Source organism: Marmota flaviventris, chromosome 8, assembly GCF_047511675.1.
Source record: "Marmota flaviventris isolate mMarFla1 chromosome 8, mMarFla1.hap1, whole genome shotgun sequence".
NCBI classification, from domain to species: Eukaryota; Metazoa; Chordata; class Mammalia; order Rodentia; family Sciuridae; genus Marmota; species Marmota flaviventris.
In genome coordinates this window covers 9,163,172-9,178,272 of record NC_092505.1, presented here as the reverse complement: position 1 = coordinate 9,178,272, position 15,101 = coordinate 9,163,172, and the positions used below count along the sequence as shown (strand labels likewise).

The following is a 15,101-nucleotide window of genomic DNA, read 5'->3' as shown; positions in this document are numbered from 1 at the left end:
ACGGGGGAAACTTTCAAGAGGGCCACAGGATGCAGGGCCCTGAGGCAGGAGTGGCCTCAGGTGGGCAATACAGGGCGGAGGTTCAGGTCTCTAGGGAGTGGTCTTGAGAACTTGGATAGATACACAGGCTCCTACCACTCCACAGACTGGCGCGTTCTCAGACCCTCCCTTGTAACAGGCCAACAGGCAAATAAATGCCGTCTCCAGAAAGTGAGAGTGGGAGGGGTGGAGAGGTGCGGAGCCCAGACTCGGAGCTGGGGGACTCTGGATTCCACCATCCAGGGCTGTTGGCGCCTCGTCAGGTGGATTAAGTCTGGCTGTCATCTCCGTGTGTGTGCAGCTGTCTTCGCTAATGAGAAAGCTTTGGGAGTCTTCCTCTTGGGCATCATTGGCATTACCCTGGGTGACGGCCACACTCTTGGTAATGCTGGCCCCACCAGCATTACATCACCTTGGCTTCTTAAAAATTCAGATTGCTGGGCCCCGTACAAGAGCCCCCTGAATCCCACTCCCTTGTTTTTTTTTTTAAAAATAATACATATTTTTTAAAATTAACATTCAGTAAGGACTCCAACCTTACACCTGGTAGCCATCACCTGGACCAGGTGGAGAGTGTTTCCACCACCCTGAGGGCTCCCTCCAGGGTACCATCCTAGGGTGCCATCTTCCTAGGGCACCTGTGGTTCTGAGGTCATCCTCACAAGACTTTCCCTGAGCTTGCACTTCAAGCCTGAGCTACATGGGACTCTTGCGTCTGCTTCTACCTGTCCACGTTGTGCTGGTGCGAGGTGGCCACACTGCTGTGTGCTGTGACAGCTCGTTGTTTTGTGTTGTGCCGTGGTATCCTCTTGTCTGACTGGGCCACAGCTGGCCTGCTCATTTTGCTGTGATGGAATATGGGTCACGTCCAGGTTTTGGCTGTTCTACTAAAGCTGCAAAGAACATTGGTGTAAGTGTCTTTGGGTGCCCATAAGCACTCGTTTCTTTCTGGAATGGAACTACTGTGCCACAGGGTTAATGTGTGCTTAACTCTGGTAAGAGCTACAGTTCACCCCAGTAGCACTCCTGACACCAGTTGGTGCTACCTGACACCAGGTGGTGTCATTCATGGGAATGACAGTCACTCTGCATTTTTGTAGGTGTTGTCAGGCCTTTAGATTCTAGCCACCCGGCAGGTGCACGGTGGCACCTCCTGCTGGCATTGCCCCAGTGCCTAATGATGTTCAGAATCTTTCATGTACTCGTTGGCCCCTTGGGTTCCCTGTCTTGTGAAGGCTGATCAAGTTTCTTAAAAATTGGGTTGTCTACTGCTTATCCTCTTTATCTGCAGGGACATTCATGAATGGTCTTTTGTCCATTGATGAGTCATTAATAACCTCTCCAGGTTTCTTAGGAACACCAAAGTCAGGGAATCAGCTCCGGGGTACTCTTGAAGTTGTCTAATTCTCCTGAGCCATCTTTTTTCTTTCCTTCACTTTACAAACAAGCAGTTCACGTGCTGCCTCCTGTCTTCCTGTTGTTGTCTACCTGTAAGGGTGTGGTGTTCTTAACTTTCTTTTGATTGTATATGGCAGAAATGGGCTTCGAGTATTGAATTGTGGCTAGGCTTTTGTAATTAAAGGCTGGCTGGGTTTGGGCATGAAGTATTAGTCTGTTTTCTGTTGCAATAACAAAATGCCTGAGGCTGGGGACTGTATAAAGAAAAGAGGCTTATTTAGCTCACAGTTCTGTAGTCCCATGAGCATGGCACTGGCATCTGCTTGGCTCTGATGAGGGCCTTTGACAGATGGCATCACATGCAGGTCACCTGGTGAGACAAGAGTCCAGGAAGCAGGGAGGGCCTGGTCTTGCTGTCTTTATACTGACTTGCTGTCATGAGAACTCATTCTGATAGCTAGTACCTTCTGAGCCTGTGTCCCCGTGACTTCCTCACTTTCCACGAGGCCCCACTTCTCAAAGGTTCCACACCAGCTCCCAACACTGCCACACTGGGGACCAGGCTCCCAGCACGTGAACGTCTGTAGCACAAACATGTCCAAGCCACAGCAGAAACAAGGGTGTGTTCAAGCCACCCCCCACCGCCCCTTGTCTTTTTTAGCAGCGTGTTGTGTTATTAGTGCCCTGACCAGGCCAGAGGTTTTCGAGGCAGAAGAGATGGAAAGGGAAGAAGAGTCCAGAACGTCCCTTGTTATCTTTTGTTCTCTCACTTCTTTCACTAGGAATTGCAAAGCCCTACAACCATCTTCCCCAACACCTGCCTTTGTCTTCTGCAGGAGCCCCAGGGGTTCAGCGGGTTTCAGAGTCTGTGTTGGGGTGTGGGTGGAGGTCACCGGCCCTGGGTCACTGGGAAGGGGTGGTTTTACATCCCTCCGCCTCAGGACCAATCGGGTGATGCTCTGTCTCCTTGGTCCAAGTGCTTCCTGCCTCCTCTGTCTCCCACCCCCATGAGTCAGAAGAGGGGAGAGGCCAGTTTTGTCGTGTGCCCGGATGTTCCAGCTCCCACAATCCCAAGCTGGTCCCAGGGGCGAGCTCCGTGGAGACTGGCAGAGCTGGCGGCACGCTGCAGGCTCGCCTTTAAAGCAAGCTCATTGGGAAGGAGGAGCTCGTGCCTCCCTTGGAGAGGATCACGTCACGGAGGGAAAGAGGGTGTCCTTCTTTTTTGCCTTTGCTAATGGACGGAGATCCCTCTCTCGCTGCTCTTCCCTCTGTGAACTGCTGTTCTGAGGCCCAGGGAGGCAGGAAGTGGTGAGGGGGCGGGAAGGAGGGAAAGTCTGTCCTTCCCTCGCCCCCCGCACCCACCTCTACTGTGCCCTGGATCCCAAGTTAAAATGGCCTCAGAAGGCTGCTTAGAGTGTCATGAGCATTGACAACATTCACGATGACCGTGTGTCCACACTTATCACGGTGAGACTGGCTCAGATCCAGACCTCTTTCCATGTGCAGGCCGGGTACGATGGTGAGAGCATTGGAAATTGCCCATTTTCTCAGCGTCTCTTTATGATTCTCTGGCTAAAGGGCGTTATATTCAATGTGACGACGGTGGACCTGAAAAGGTAAGATGAGCCTCTGCGTTGCTGACATAATGGAACCTGACCCCCCCCCCCACGGCCACCCCACAGGTATTCACGTCCCTAGGACCCGGGGGCGAGATCACAGGTGTGTCCATCCTCGGCAGGAGCGGGAAGTGGAGCCTGGATATGGGCCAAGCAGCGTCTCTCTCAGAGCAGCTGGGCTGTCGTCAGGAAGGAGTGGGAGTTGGTGACCCTAAGGCACCTGCTGTCCCACATAGGGGTCGGCCGTGTACCTCTAGATGCCTGGCTGAGCACTGCTCCCAGCTAAGGGCACTGGCGAAGTTAACCCTTCCACCTCTGTATCCAGAAAGGGGCCACGAAGGGGCAAATCCAGCCTGTCCTTTATTAACGTGTGGCTTCGCGTTCGTCACCAGGAAGCCCCTTTGCAAACCCACAGTCTTACGAAAATTCTGAAGGATGTGTCTGTTAAGTTGGGGAGGACACTGCTAAGCCTAGGGAGTGACTCAAGGCTACGCGCACGGTCTGATGCTCCCTCTCCCTAGGAAACCCGCGGACCTACAGAACCTGGCTCCCGGAACGAACCCACCTTTTATGACTTTTGATGGTGAAGTCAAGACGGATGTGAATAAGATCGAGGAGTTCTTGGAGGAGAAGCTGGCTCCCCCGAGGTAGGCCTCCTAAAACCACTCTTCACAACCTGCAGGCACTTGACCCCGATTGACGGGTTTGGTTCTCTGTGGCCCCGGCACTTCCTTCTTTTGTCATGAGGGGCCACAGGAGGCACAGGGCCAGATCAGGAACCTTGAGTTAAGGTAGCTTGGGCGTCACTGCTCTGTGCACGCAGCTTGCCCCTTCACGTGGGATGGCAGGAGGTGGGGGGAGGTGTCCATGGTGTCAAGTTCGTCAGCTTTCCATCACTATGACAAGACGCTTGAGATGATCAACGTCACATGGGAAAAGGTTTATTTTGGCTCATGGTTTCAGAGCCATGGTTGCTGAGCCCTGCTGCTTTGGATTGTGGTCAGCACAGTGCATCAGGGTGGCCAGGAGCCAAAGTGCGAGGAAGAGGAGGGGCCAGGGTCCCAATATCCCCTTCAAGGGCAAGTCCCCAGTGACCCAGCTCCCCCCACTAAGCCCCATGTCCTAAAGGTTCCACCACCTCCCAGTAGTGTCACAGGCCACAGACCAAGTCTTTAACATGGGCCTTTGGAAGAATTTAGATCCAAAATAAGCAGTTAGCCATCCCTCAGATTCGCTGCTGGCAGGCAAGGGGTGAGTTAGAATGAAGCACCACGGAGCAGTGGACAGGGAAGGAACCTTCTAGTCTATCTCCTCCACTGGACTAGGTGGGAAGTTAAGGCCAACAAGGCCTCCCCATGCCCTTGGTCCCAGGACTGGTCATTGTCAGGGCCAAAACTCTCAGTCCAATGTGATTCCTCCAACTTATGTTTCTTCTCAATCTTGAAAATGAAAAAAAAATCAGGAAAACAGCCAAGGAGGGGTTTCCATTTTTACATCCATTTCCCCTTAGTGTGTCAGCCTCACTCAAACACTGCTTACCTGTGATCCTCCCATTTTGAACTTTTCAAGGTACCCTAAGCTGGGGCCCCAACACCCTGAATCCAACTCAGCAGGAAATGACGTGTTTGCCAAATTCTCAGCATTTATTAAAAATACCAAGAAGGATGCCAACGAGAGTGAGTACCTCCCATCCTCCCGTCCTGTTTCCGCGTGGACCTCCACGCGGCTTCCCGTGCAGCCAAGTCAGACCTGGGCACTGAGGGTAGAGATGGGAGTCTGGAAACGAGGAAGCAACACTCCACCCTCAGCTCCGCACCTGGGTTTCAAGACAATGATGGCTTCTTCTAGGGGCTGGGAACCGGGAGATGATATCATTAGGGGAAAAAATACACCTTCCCGGTGTTTCCTGGTGCACCACGGAAGTGGTTTTAAATGGGGCCTACTCCACATAGGGTTTCCGTGAGTATCTTATTTTATTTTATTTTTTGATAAATGGATGCATTCCAGAAGCTGCAAGTTGTGTAGGCAGCAGGGTAATTCTTCAGGGGGAGTGAGTTGTCATTCAGATACTGCCTCCTCCTCTATGGCCCTCCATCCCCATGCCCATCCCTGGCTGTCCCTGTCAGGAAGGAGCGGGGACGGCCACCTTCCTTCATTGCTAGTGAAAAGTGGCACCACGTGGCACGGCCTGTCTTAGTGATTTCTTGCCTTTCTGTTTCAGTGTATGAGAAGAACCTGTTGCGGGCCCTGAAGAAGCTGGACAATTACTTGACTAGTCCCCTGCCGGATGAAATCAATGCCTACAGCACGGAGGAGGTGGCTGTTTCTGGAAGGAAGTTCCTGGACGGGGATGAGCTCACGCTGGCCGACTGCAACCTCTTACCCAAGCTCCATATCATAAAGGTCTGCTTTCCCCCCTAAACCCGTGCTCCACGCCTGAAGGAGGCTTTGCTGTGTGTTGTTTCGACTTGTGTTTGGGCCAGAGTTACGACCTTCTGAAATGTGGACTCTCGAATTGAAAACGAGCTCGTTTCTCTTCAAGGTGGCCGCGCCACAAGTTTCAGATACAGGAACACAGGTCCCAAATGTTCCCAGGAGGTACCTGTGAACTTGGCCCCTGTCCCTCTGTCCTCGCTGCTCTTGACGGTCTGACCTTTGCGGCCTGAGGAAAAGTTACACTGAAGGAATCTGGGGAGGAACAGGGGGTCTCCTTGGCTTGCGGCCTGGAGGTGATGCCTGGAAGCTGGGGCTGTTTAACTGTGACCTCAGTCCACTGTGGATGATGTGAGACAGCTCCCTGACTTGGCCCCCGCCATGGTTGGTGCTGCCTTCCCATGATGGGAGGGTTGTGGGTCCTAAGTTACTGGGATCTGAAGACTTCTAAGTTCTCCGGTGTTAGAAGAAATGAGAATTAAATTGGGGGCTTTTTAGACATTTACGTCCTCCAATCTGACCCACTAAACCAGAACTTCCAGGGGCAGCCCCCGGGGTTTCTGGGCAGAGAGCCCCCGGCTTGGACTCCTGGGTGGCTGCTGTCTCTCAGCAGTGCTCTCAGCCTCTCGAGCACTTAGGGAGGTTGATCTTGTCATTGTTTCTATTGCTGGGTTCTTGGTAGCCTCAGATACCTCAGGGAGAAGCTGATGCTTTGTTCTGGGGCATCTTGGTGGTTACAGTCCCACCAGGTGCAGAGCAAGGTCCTTGGCATCACCCCATCACCTTGGGGAGATGGGCGAGACACAGGAAGCGCAAGTCAAGACTGTGTTCTAACAGCGCGTTTAATTGACACCTGGAATGACTCTTCAGGTTCGCCTGATCTGAGGCACTGTTCCCGGGGGCCACCAGCGTCCTTCCTGGCTGCTCCACTCCCTAGCCTTGCCACTCTCTCTCTCTAACGGCATCTCTTCTTTCTGCCTCTTTGCCCTCTTTATCTTGCCCTGTTTACCTTCCCTCTTCTCTTGCACGCGTCATGCTTGAGGGATAGCCATCCAAATGCAGGTCTGGAGATGACGCGGATCCCTCAAGGGAGGGTCCTTTCGATAGCTTTGCCACTGCCCTGGTCTCCGACCTGTAACCGAAGCCACTGAGTCCCCTAAAAGCTGCTGAATTTGGGAACAGCTTTCCAACAGCTATTTATGTCACTGTGTTTCAACTTAGTCCCTTTCAGCGAATGCGTTTTGGCGTTTGCTGCGTAGGGAGTGCTCGCAGAGGGACACGGAGCCTGGACAAGGAGAATATCCCAACCCGCGTCAGCTGCCACTTGGCGAGCGCCTGTGGAAAACACTGCTTTACGTTTCCGTAGAAGAGGTGAGCTTCGGAGTGAGAGAAAGCAGCCATGGCTCAGGATAAGACCTAGCTGCAAAATCTTTAAAGCCATTTAGCACTCAAGATCCCAAACGGCTTAATGATCTTCCAGGATGGAGTACTTCTGAAAGGAAATGAGAATCAATCTAGGGGAATTATGGTAAAAGATGAGAGCGAAGGGATTTATAATTTATTCCCCTTCCTGAAACCCAGAAAAAACAATATAAAAAAATAGAATATTAGCTTCATCTTTTATAAAAGGACCAGCGAAGACAGATCGCCCACTGAAGACTAAGAAACCTCATCCAGGGTGAGCTGCCTCAGGGTCAGGGAAGAGGGGACAGGCATCTGGAGCCTTTGGAACCGTGCTCTCTGGGAGAAGGAGTGGAAGGACGGATGGAGGGGCCATCTTTCCAGCCTGTGACCCAGCCAGGTACAGCTTGGAGGGGAGATGGAGCAGGAGGAGAGAAGGAAGTGGTATTCTGCTTTGTCTCTGCCGATCAGAGAAAAGAAACAAGCCCCCAAACCAGTCGAGATTATAAGTGGCTGAAGCTTCATTTTTAGCCATGGTGACCTCCTGCCTAATCTTCGAGGAGAGGGTGCCCTTTCTCTGCCCTAACCTGATCCCAGCTCACCTCAGCGTGCCTCGGGGACAGGGCAGGGCACACTGTTTGGAGGTTGAGGGCACACACCCAAATCAATCTGCCACTTGCCCTGTCAACCTTCCTTTTTAACCTCTGCACTTAAAAAAAAGTTCTTCCTGGTTCCGAGGATGGAACCCAGGGCCTTCCCCATGCCAGGCAGGTGCTATACCAGGAGCCTCACCGTGGTCAGATGGTAAGTCTTCCTTGATGAAAGGTGACTAAAAACCAGGAAGAATCCAAGTGGGACCTCTGTGCACCTGTGAGACGACAGGGGAGAGGAAAAAGGACAAAGAGAAGGAACGGAGGAAAGGAAGAAGGCAGAGGAGAAGCGTACATGTGAGGAAGACCTTTTCCAGTCAATGAAAGAACATTCCAGATTTCCTACAGGCTCAAGACATGAAAGAGAGTGGGGGCCTTTCCAGAGAAAGCTCAAAGACAAGACCCAAGATGTTGGAGACTATACCACAGCAGGGTGGAAATCAGGCTGGCAGGACTTACGGCAAAACGCGAAGACAGATAGAGTCAACGCAGAGAAGAAGGTTGTGTTGGGAGCAGCAGAAGGCGGCCAGGGATTCGGAGGCTGGGTCCGGAAGGTCATCCAAAACCAAGTGGAGAAGAACAAAAGGGGCCAAGGGGGTTCTAGGGTTCCCAGGTGCACATAGCGGAAACAGGAGAACAGAGAAAGAAAATGGAAAAAGAAAAATTTAAAGGGGGTGGGGTGCAGTTTCAAGGAGATAATTAGTTTAATAAAGAACAACCAGCGCCTCTGCTTTAAACTATGTGCCTTGTTTAGGGAAATACAGCCCAGAACGTCAGCACAGTAAGACACATATGAGGCTCTATTGAGCTATGAGAAGTCAAAAGAACCTTCTGGGCACTGAATTTTTCCCATTTTCCATTGTTATAAGGAAATACCTGAAGCTGGGCCATGAAGGAAGCAAAGAAGTTTATTTAGTTCCCCGTTTTGGAGATTCTAGGGCCTGGTGTGGGCCTTGGGTTGGCTCTGGTGAGGCCCCCAAGGCAGCACTGGTGAGAATGTGTGAGGAGAAGAGGTCACAGGGTGGGACAGGAAGCCAGAGAGCAAGGAGGGGCCAGCCTTGTTCTTTTATAATAACCTTCTTGAGAGAAGGAATGAGTCACATGAGAATTGCCTGATCTATTCTGGGGGCAGTTCCCCCAATGGTCTTCTACCAGGCCCCTCCTCTTAAAGGTCCCTCAATCCTTCCCCACCGGGGCCCATGCTTCCCACACAGGAACCTTTGGATGACACACCCGAACCATATTCAAACCGTAGCAGACAGTAATGATAATCAGAGTCATAATCACCATAATCATAATAATAGTAAAGCAAGGACCTGCAGAGGGGTGAAATCCAGATTGACCTCAAATATCTTGATGACATTAAAAATAAGAAAGATCATAAAACAGAGGTTAGCATCTGTAAAGAATTAAGGGTCAGACTGGGATGTATGATATAAGAATTTTACATCTGGGCAAATTGCAATTCCTACCTAGACTCCTAGTTTCAGTAACATAAGCAATCTTAAGCCATTTAACAGTGTTCACAAGAAAATAAGAAGCAGAAGTCGTTGGGCAGTGAAGATATTTAGCAAAGAAATTTAAGAGGGAAAAATATAAAAAAGTTAGTTTAGTGACCAATATTTAGTAAAATTTCTGCTACTAGTGAAAAAGTGAATTCCGTAAATAATGGCATGGGGAAGAAAGCTTAGCATTTTCATGCTCTGATTTGTCTTTAGAACCCCACATGGGCCTTAAGGGGCATTGCTGGCCAGCTCCTGGCTCATTACAGTTGTGTCTGGGGCAGTGGGCAAAGGTATGTTTTCTCCATATTGTAGAATAGATCCCTGAAGTTCCTCGCTAAAATAAAAGCAAAAATAAAATAAAATAGCTATATGGTGAAATAAAATGATTATCAAAATAAGAATCTAGGAACAGAGAAGCTGTGTGATATAGAAGGACACATGATGAAGAACCTATTTAATTCTAAAACTGTATTAAGACCAAACAGCAATTATAGCAACAGAATAGTCAGAAGGTAGCAAACCTGGATGTTATAGTCATTGGAAGGAGGATAAGGGAGTAGAAGTGGAAAGAAGTGTAGACACACGAATCCCCTCATTTGTCCTTCACAGGAGGCAACAGACAGCGTGTAAAGTTGACAGGGTTAACATGAACTGCAGACCTTCTGAGTTACCAGAAAGGGAGAAACACACATGAATCACACAGAACAGAAAGAAGACAAAGAATCACATTCAGAAAATAGAAAACAAGATTCCATCACTGAAAGGAACACTACTTGGCAAACTTAGAAATGTTAAAATAAAAAGGTAGAGAAAAGCAAACCAAGCAAATGTGGACAAAGGAAAACAGATTGCTTACCATCAACATCAGGCCTTCTGACGTTGTCTGGTCCTGATTTGCTGCTACACCGCACCCAAGGCTGCTGGTCTCCAGAGGCTCAGAAGTAAGTCCTGAAGATCTGATTGGTGGTTGATCCCTTGCTTGCCTCATTCAGACATCCCAGGGATGAGAGATGACAAAGCAGAACTGGCCTTTTGTAGGTCTGGTTCCCTGCCACAAGTTGAATTGTTTCTACCCCCTCCCCAAATTCCTATGTTGGGGTTCTAAGCCCCTGTATCTCAGGATCTGACCTCATTTGGCAGTTGGGTCTTTGCAGAAGAAATAAGTTAAGATGAAGTCGTACTGAAGTGGGTGGAGTCTACTCCCATCTGACTGATGTCCTTGCTAAAAGGTGGGGGGGATTTGAGACAGACTTGCATGCAGGGAGAACGCTGTGTGAGACCCGAGTCACGCTGCCACCGGAACTGCAGGAGCTAAGAGAGCAACCGCACAGACCCTTCCCTGAGCCTGCAGAGGAGTAGGGCCCTCTGATGTCTTGGTTTTGATTTCCAGGGCTGTGAGAGAATACATTTCTGTTGTTCTTAGCTACCGAGTTTGTAGTACTTGTTATGGCAGCTTGAGCAAACTGATACGGTCCTCAGTGTGACACGCCCTTCCTCTGTTGGTCACACTCATTTGCCCTTTCTTACACCCATTAACTCCATCGGGAGGGATTCGTGTCTTGTTTTGCTCATGAATCTACCCCATCTGTCTGGTGGGTCCACAAATGATCTGCTCAGTGGCAGAATGATGGAGACCTGTGGGATTCACACACAGGTATTCAGGATTGCAGTAGCAAGGCTTAGTAAGTAGGAAAAAGAGAGCACTTTACAGCGCTCCTGGCGCCATCTATCACTGAGGGTTCACCATGAATCTTTATGTACCAAAAGACACAGTAGCAGAATGCGTGAAAAGAACACAGTCACATACACAGGGACAAACCAACTGGCCGACGGAGTGCAGGGCAGTTTGATGGGCAGGACTGCAGGAGCTACCATTTGGTATTCAGTACTTCCACTGCCTTTCCTGTACTCAAGATGTCCCCTATTCAAAGTCACAGTGCCGCTGTGGGTAGCCCCAATGACTGTGGGATGACATCAGGAATTGAGTTAACATGCGTCCAGAGAATGGATGGCCTGATTTGATGGCCTACGTTAGTGGATTTCCCCTTACTGATCATTTCCTTCTTTGTTTTCAGATTGTGGCCAAGAAATACAGAGATTTTGAGTTTCCTTCTGAAATGACCGGCATCTGGAGATACTTGGACAATGCTTACGCTAGGGATGAGTTCACCAATACGTGTCCCGCCGACCAGGAGATCGAACATGCGTATTCAGATGTTGCAAAAAGAATGAAGTGAAACGGGGGTGCTTCCTGTCTTGTTTCTCAGAGGAATGAGCTAGGTTTCCAAAAGAGCGTGTTTTCATGCATTTCCCTCAATAACCATCTTTTGCAAAGTAACGTCTAGAGCCGGACCCGCTAAATGGCAAATGATACGTGGCCTCATGATTTGTCAACTCATTGGCAAACTTTAATATGCCAGTACCTTTTGTTAAACACACCAGTTGCCTAGTCTATATTAATTTATATCTTTGGCATTCACTGACCTCATAATCTGTGACATTTAGGGAATGCACTTTGCAGTTGAAAGTTTCAAAGCAAATTAGATTTGGATTCAGTTCTTTCAAATTTTAAAGACTTGGTTTGTCTTTGATACTTTTCATAATCATATGTAGTCGGTTTTTCTTAACTATTAATTTAATAATTAAGTATTTTCAAGATGAAGATACTGTTTTATAATGCAAAAATGATACCCTCTCATTTTAATACTTCAAGATAATATCAGAGAATATAAGGAAGGAAGTAAAAACGATCTCCTATAATTTTACTCCACTTCATTACTGATAAATTATTGGTGAACATCTTTCAAATTTTGTCTTCTGTGCATGTAGACATGTGCATTACACACACTTTCATTCATTTTATATGGTATTGTGTTCATTTTAAAGTCTTTCCTTGATGGTCAGTCATAGAGGACTTAAGACACACAAAAAGATTCAACACTGCAGAGCTAGAGAGGACACTTTTGGTCAGATTTTAAAGAGATGGGGACCCATAGAGGCTGTGGAGTCACCAGCTACCAAGAATGAACCTCACTGTCTTGACCTCCGGGTGCTGCTGCCTCTGATTCTAGTAGGGCCATAGTAGGAGAATGCTCATCTGAGCCCTTGGTTCCCTTCCAGTACCTCCTTCTGCTCCGGCCCCTCTTGCAGAGACTGTGCCTTCATGGGGACTCTTCATTCCAGCTGCAACTTGGAGACTCCCTGCCCTGTGCTGCACACCTTGATTCTTTCTCATGACTGTGCTCTCTAAGCTCCAACACGGCCCTTCTTTGGTGATGATGCTGTGGTGGGGGCTAGCCCGGTCACTGTCCTTTCTCTGCTTTTAAAATTTCATTTAGAGGTCAGGCAGGGGAAACCCAGGAGATTAAATTCATGGTAACTACTCTCGGGCAGTTCTGGTAAATAGTCCAGTCAGGGAGGAAGTGGAAATGATTGACTCAGAGAGTTCCTGGGCGGTCTGTGGCTTTCTTTCCACCACCCTGTAACCAACACACATCACAGCTGTGGGTGTGGCGGGGCTGCTGCGCCCCAGCCTCAGGCACAGAGGACAGAATGGGGGGCCGCTTACATACTCACAGTCCTTTCAGGTCTGTTGCTGGACATTCACATGCATCTTCTGGTACGGCTGGTTGTGTGTGGTGGATGCTAAAATGCTCATCTTTCATGCATGCACCTGCTCTGTGGGTGATTTGTTTGAAAGAGAATAAAATGCACTGAGGGTCACAACTTTAGAATTTGGTGAAAAATGTCTCATTAAAAAAACAAAGCCTTCAATATGGTGGCCACCCTTTCCCCACTTACGGGATGCTGGGATCTCATCCCAGAAGTCGGCTTTCTTTGTCAACCTTGAGTTTATGGCGGTTGTGTCTAGATGTATCACCTTTGTCCATGTTGTCCCACAGCTGTTAGAAATCAGATTTTTAAATCTAGTTTTGTAATGTTACATGTCAACTTGGCAAATGAGTAGACTACCAGTGTTACTAGTGCCTTTTAATACTTCTAGATGTTAAAGTGATCATAAACTCCGTGTGCCTTAAAAATTAAACAGATTATAAAAACGTTTAAATGGAGCCAATCTCTTCGTATTTATTTATTTTTGTAGTTTGAATTCTCCATTTAAGTATAAAGAAGTAAAATGAATATTATGAGCTTCTTTTAAAATTATGACATTTGAACCAGAGATGATCAGTATTTGGAGATAATCCATATTGGAACTAGGAAACACAAAGACATTGAACGGAAACTTAAGGAGGCCTCAGACAATGTTAAGTGACCAGTCTTTGTCCAGATGACTGAAATTGAGGTCCTGCAGGCTGCTTCACTCCTAGAGCAGCTAGGAGTGAAGGATCCGGGGTTTTTTTCCCATCCCCTCCAAGCCCCGCCCCTGGCCCAAGCCCCGCCCCTGGCCCAAGCCCCGCTCCATCAGCAGCTCCTCCTCTAAGTTCCCTTTCTGTTCTCCAGAAGGCTGTGTTCCTGTGCAGAGGTGAGAAGTGTTCTGAAGTGAATCTTCTGGTTTAAAATCTTTACTACACTGGTTTTTAAAACAAAATGTGTGTTCTTCAAAGCATACAGAATGCAAATATGGACAGATGCTGAATGCTTCTTTGGACCAATTGTGTGAAAAGTTCTCAGGCCAGAGAGGATTCCATTCTACCTTTTAGTCAAAGTTAGAACAGCAGTTACAACGACAACCCCCTCTCATCACAGACCCTCCGGCAGAGGCGGAGAAGGTACACAAGAGCATCACAAGGTTATGATTTCTGGATATCTCTTCCTCAGAAAATGGTGATGAGTGATAGGAGGTAAGCTGGAAAAGGAGTTTTGAGAGAACGAGGTCTTCATAGATAATTTTCAGTCTGTATCTCTTTATCTGGGAATTGAAAGCCTTCACTCCTCGGACAGACTGCCCTGAAACACACACAATCACGCACACACGTGTTTACACAGACATGCATACTCATGCTCACAACACTGTCACAATACCTGCTCTTTCTCACACACAAGCATGTTTACAAAGGTATATTCGCACATGTCATGGACACGTGTGTGCTGGCACATGCCCACCCCACCTCACCCCCTGCTGCAGACTGAGCTCAGGGATCCCTTGTATGATCTCCCAGCAGTCTTAGCAAGTTTACGCCTGCGCCTCAGTCTTCACTTTCACTGTTTCATAATTACATTTTGGAAAAATTTTAGGAGAGTGTCTTTTTTTAAGACCCCAAACCCATCTTCTGTTCCATGGTTAAGAGAACTGTGTTGATCAGCTTTTCATTGCTGTGACCAAAATTTATGAAACAAATTAAAGGAGGAAAGATTTATTTGGGTTCATGATTTTAGGGGATTCGGTCCATGGTTGGCTGGTTCCATTGCTTTGGGCCTGATCAGAGGCAGAACATCATGGAAGAAGGGTGTGGTGGGAGCAATCTGCTCAGCTCATAGTAACTAGCAAGCAGAGAGGGAATGAGGAAGGGACCAGGGACAAGATATAGTCCTAAGGACACACCCCCATTGACTACTTCCCCCAACCATGCCCTAATGTACCTAGATCTCACCACCTCACACTTAGGATCCAGTCACTTCCCCAAAGCCCCACCCCTGAACTCTACTGCAGTGGAGTCTTCAACAAATGAGTTTTGGGGGGACATTCCAGATCCAGGCTATAGCAAGAACCAAACTGTCGTATCATTGGAAGAACATGAAAGTTACAGCGTGACTTCTCTTTCCACACCGTGCATTAGGTTTGAACTCTTCCATTCACCAATTTCTCTTTGGACCTTCGGGTCTTTGTTTAGTGTGTTATTTCATTGCAAGGTACAGCCACTTAAAGACCAGATGGATACCTGTGACCCCCGTCACAAAGGAACTGGCTACACTATTCACAGGGACATGTGGGTTCAGGTTATGAGAGAGCCTCCTTCTGTTGTCTGTGTGCTCAGGGACCCAGCAGGGGTAGCACCTTCTATTGTGGTCCTGGCTTGACAAGGTCACTTGTTCCCTTTGCAGAGGGTTCCATCTGAGTCTCTGACAACCCTTGCCTCATAGAAGACCATTTACTCACA

At 48.4% G+C, this 15,101-nt stretch overlaps 1 protein-coding gene across 1 annotated transcript in view; it reads left to right on the top strand.

Annotated features, from left to right (window-relative positions):
* Clic6 (chloride intracellular channel 6) overlaps positions 1-11,279 on the top strand; it is a 39,997-nt gene extending 28,718 nt beyond the window's left edge. The window contains exons 2-6 of the mRNA XM_027929311.2: positions 2,944-3,053; positions 3,575-3,700; positions 4,623-4,729; positions 5,275-5,456; positions 11,118-11,279. Coding sequence (XP_027785112.2) covers positions 2,944-3,053; positions 3,575-3,700; positions 4,623-4,729; positions 5,275-5,456; positions 11,118-11,279 — 687 coding nt within the window. The remainder of the gene's footprint in view (positions 1-2,943; positions 3,054-3,574; positions 3,701-4,622; positions 4,730-5,274; positions 5,457-11,117) is intronic.
* The last annotated feature ends 3,822 nt before the right edge of the window (positions 11,280-15,101 follow it).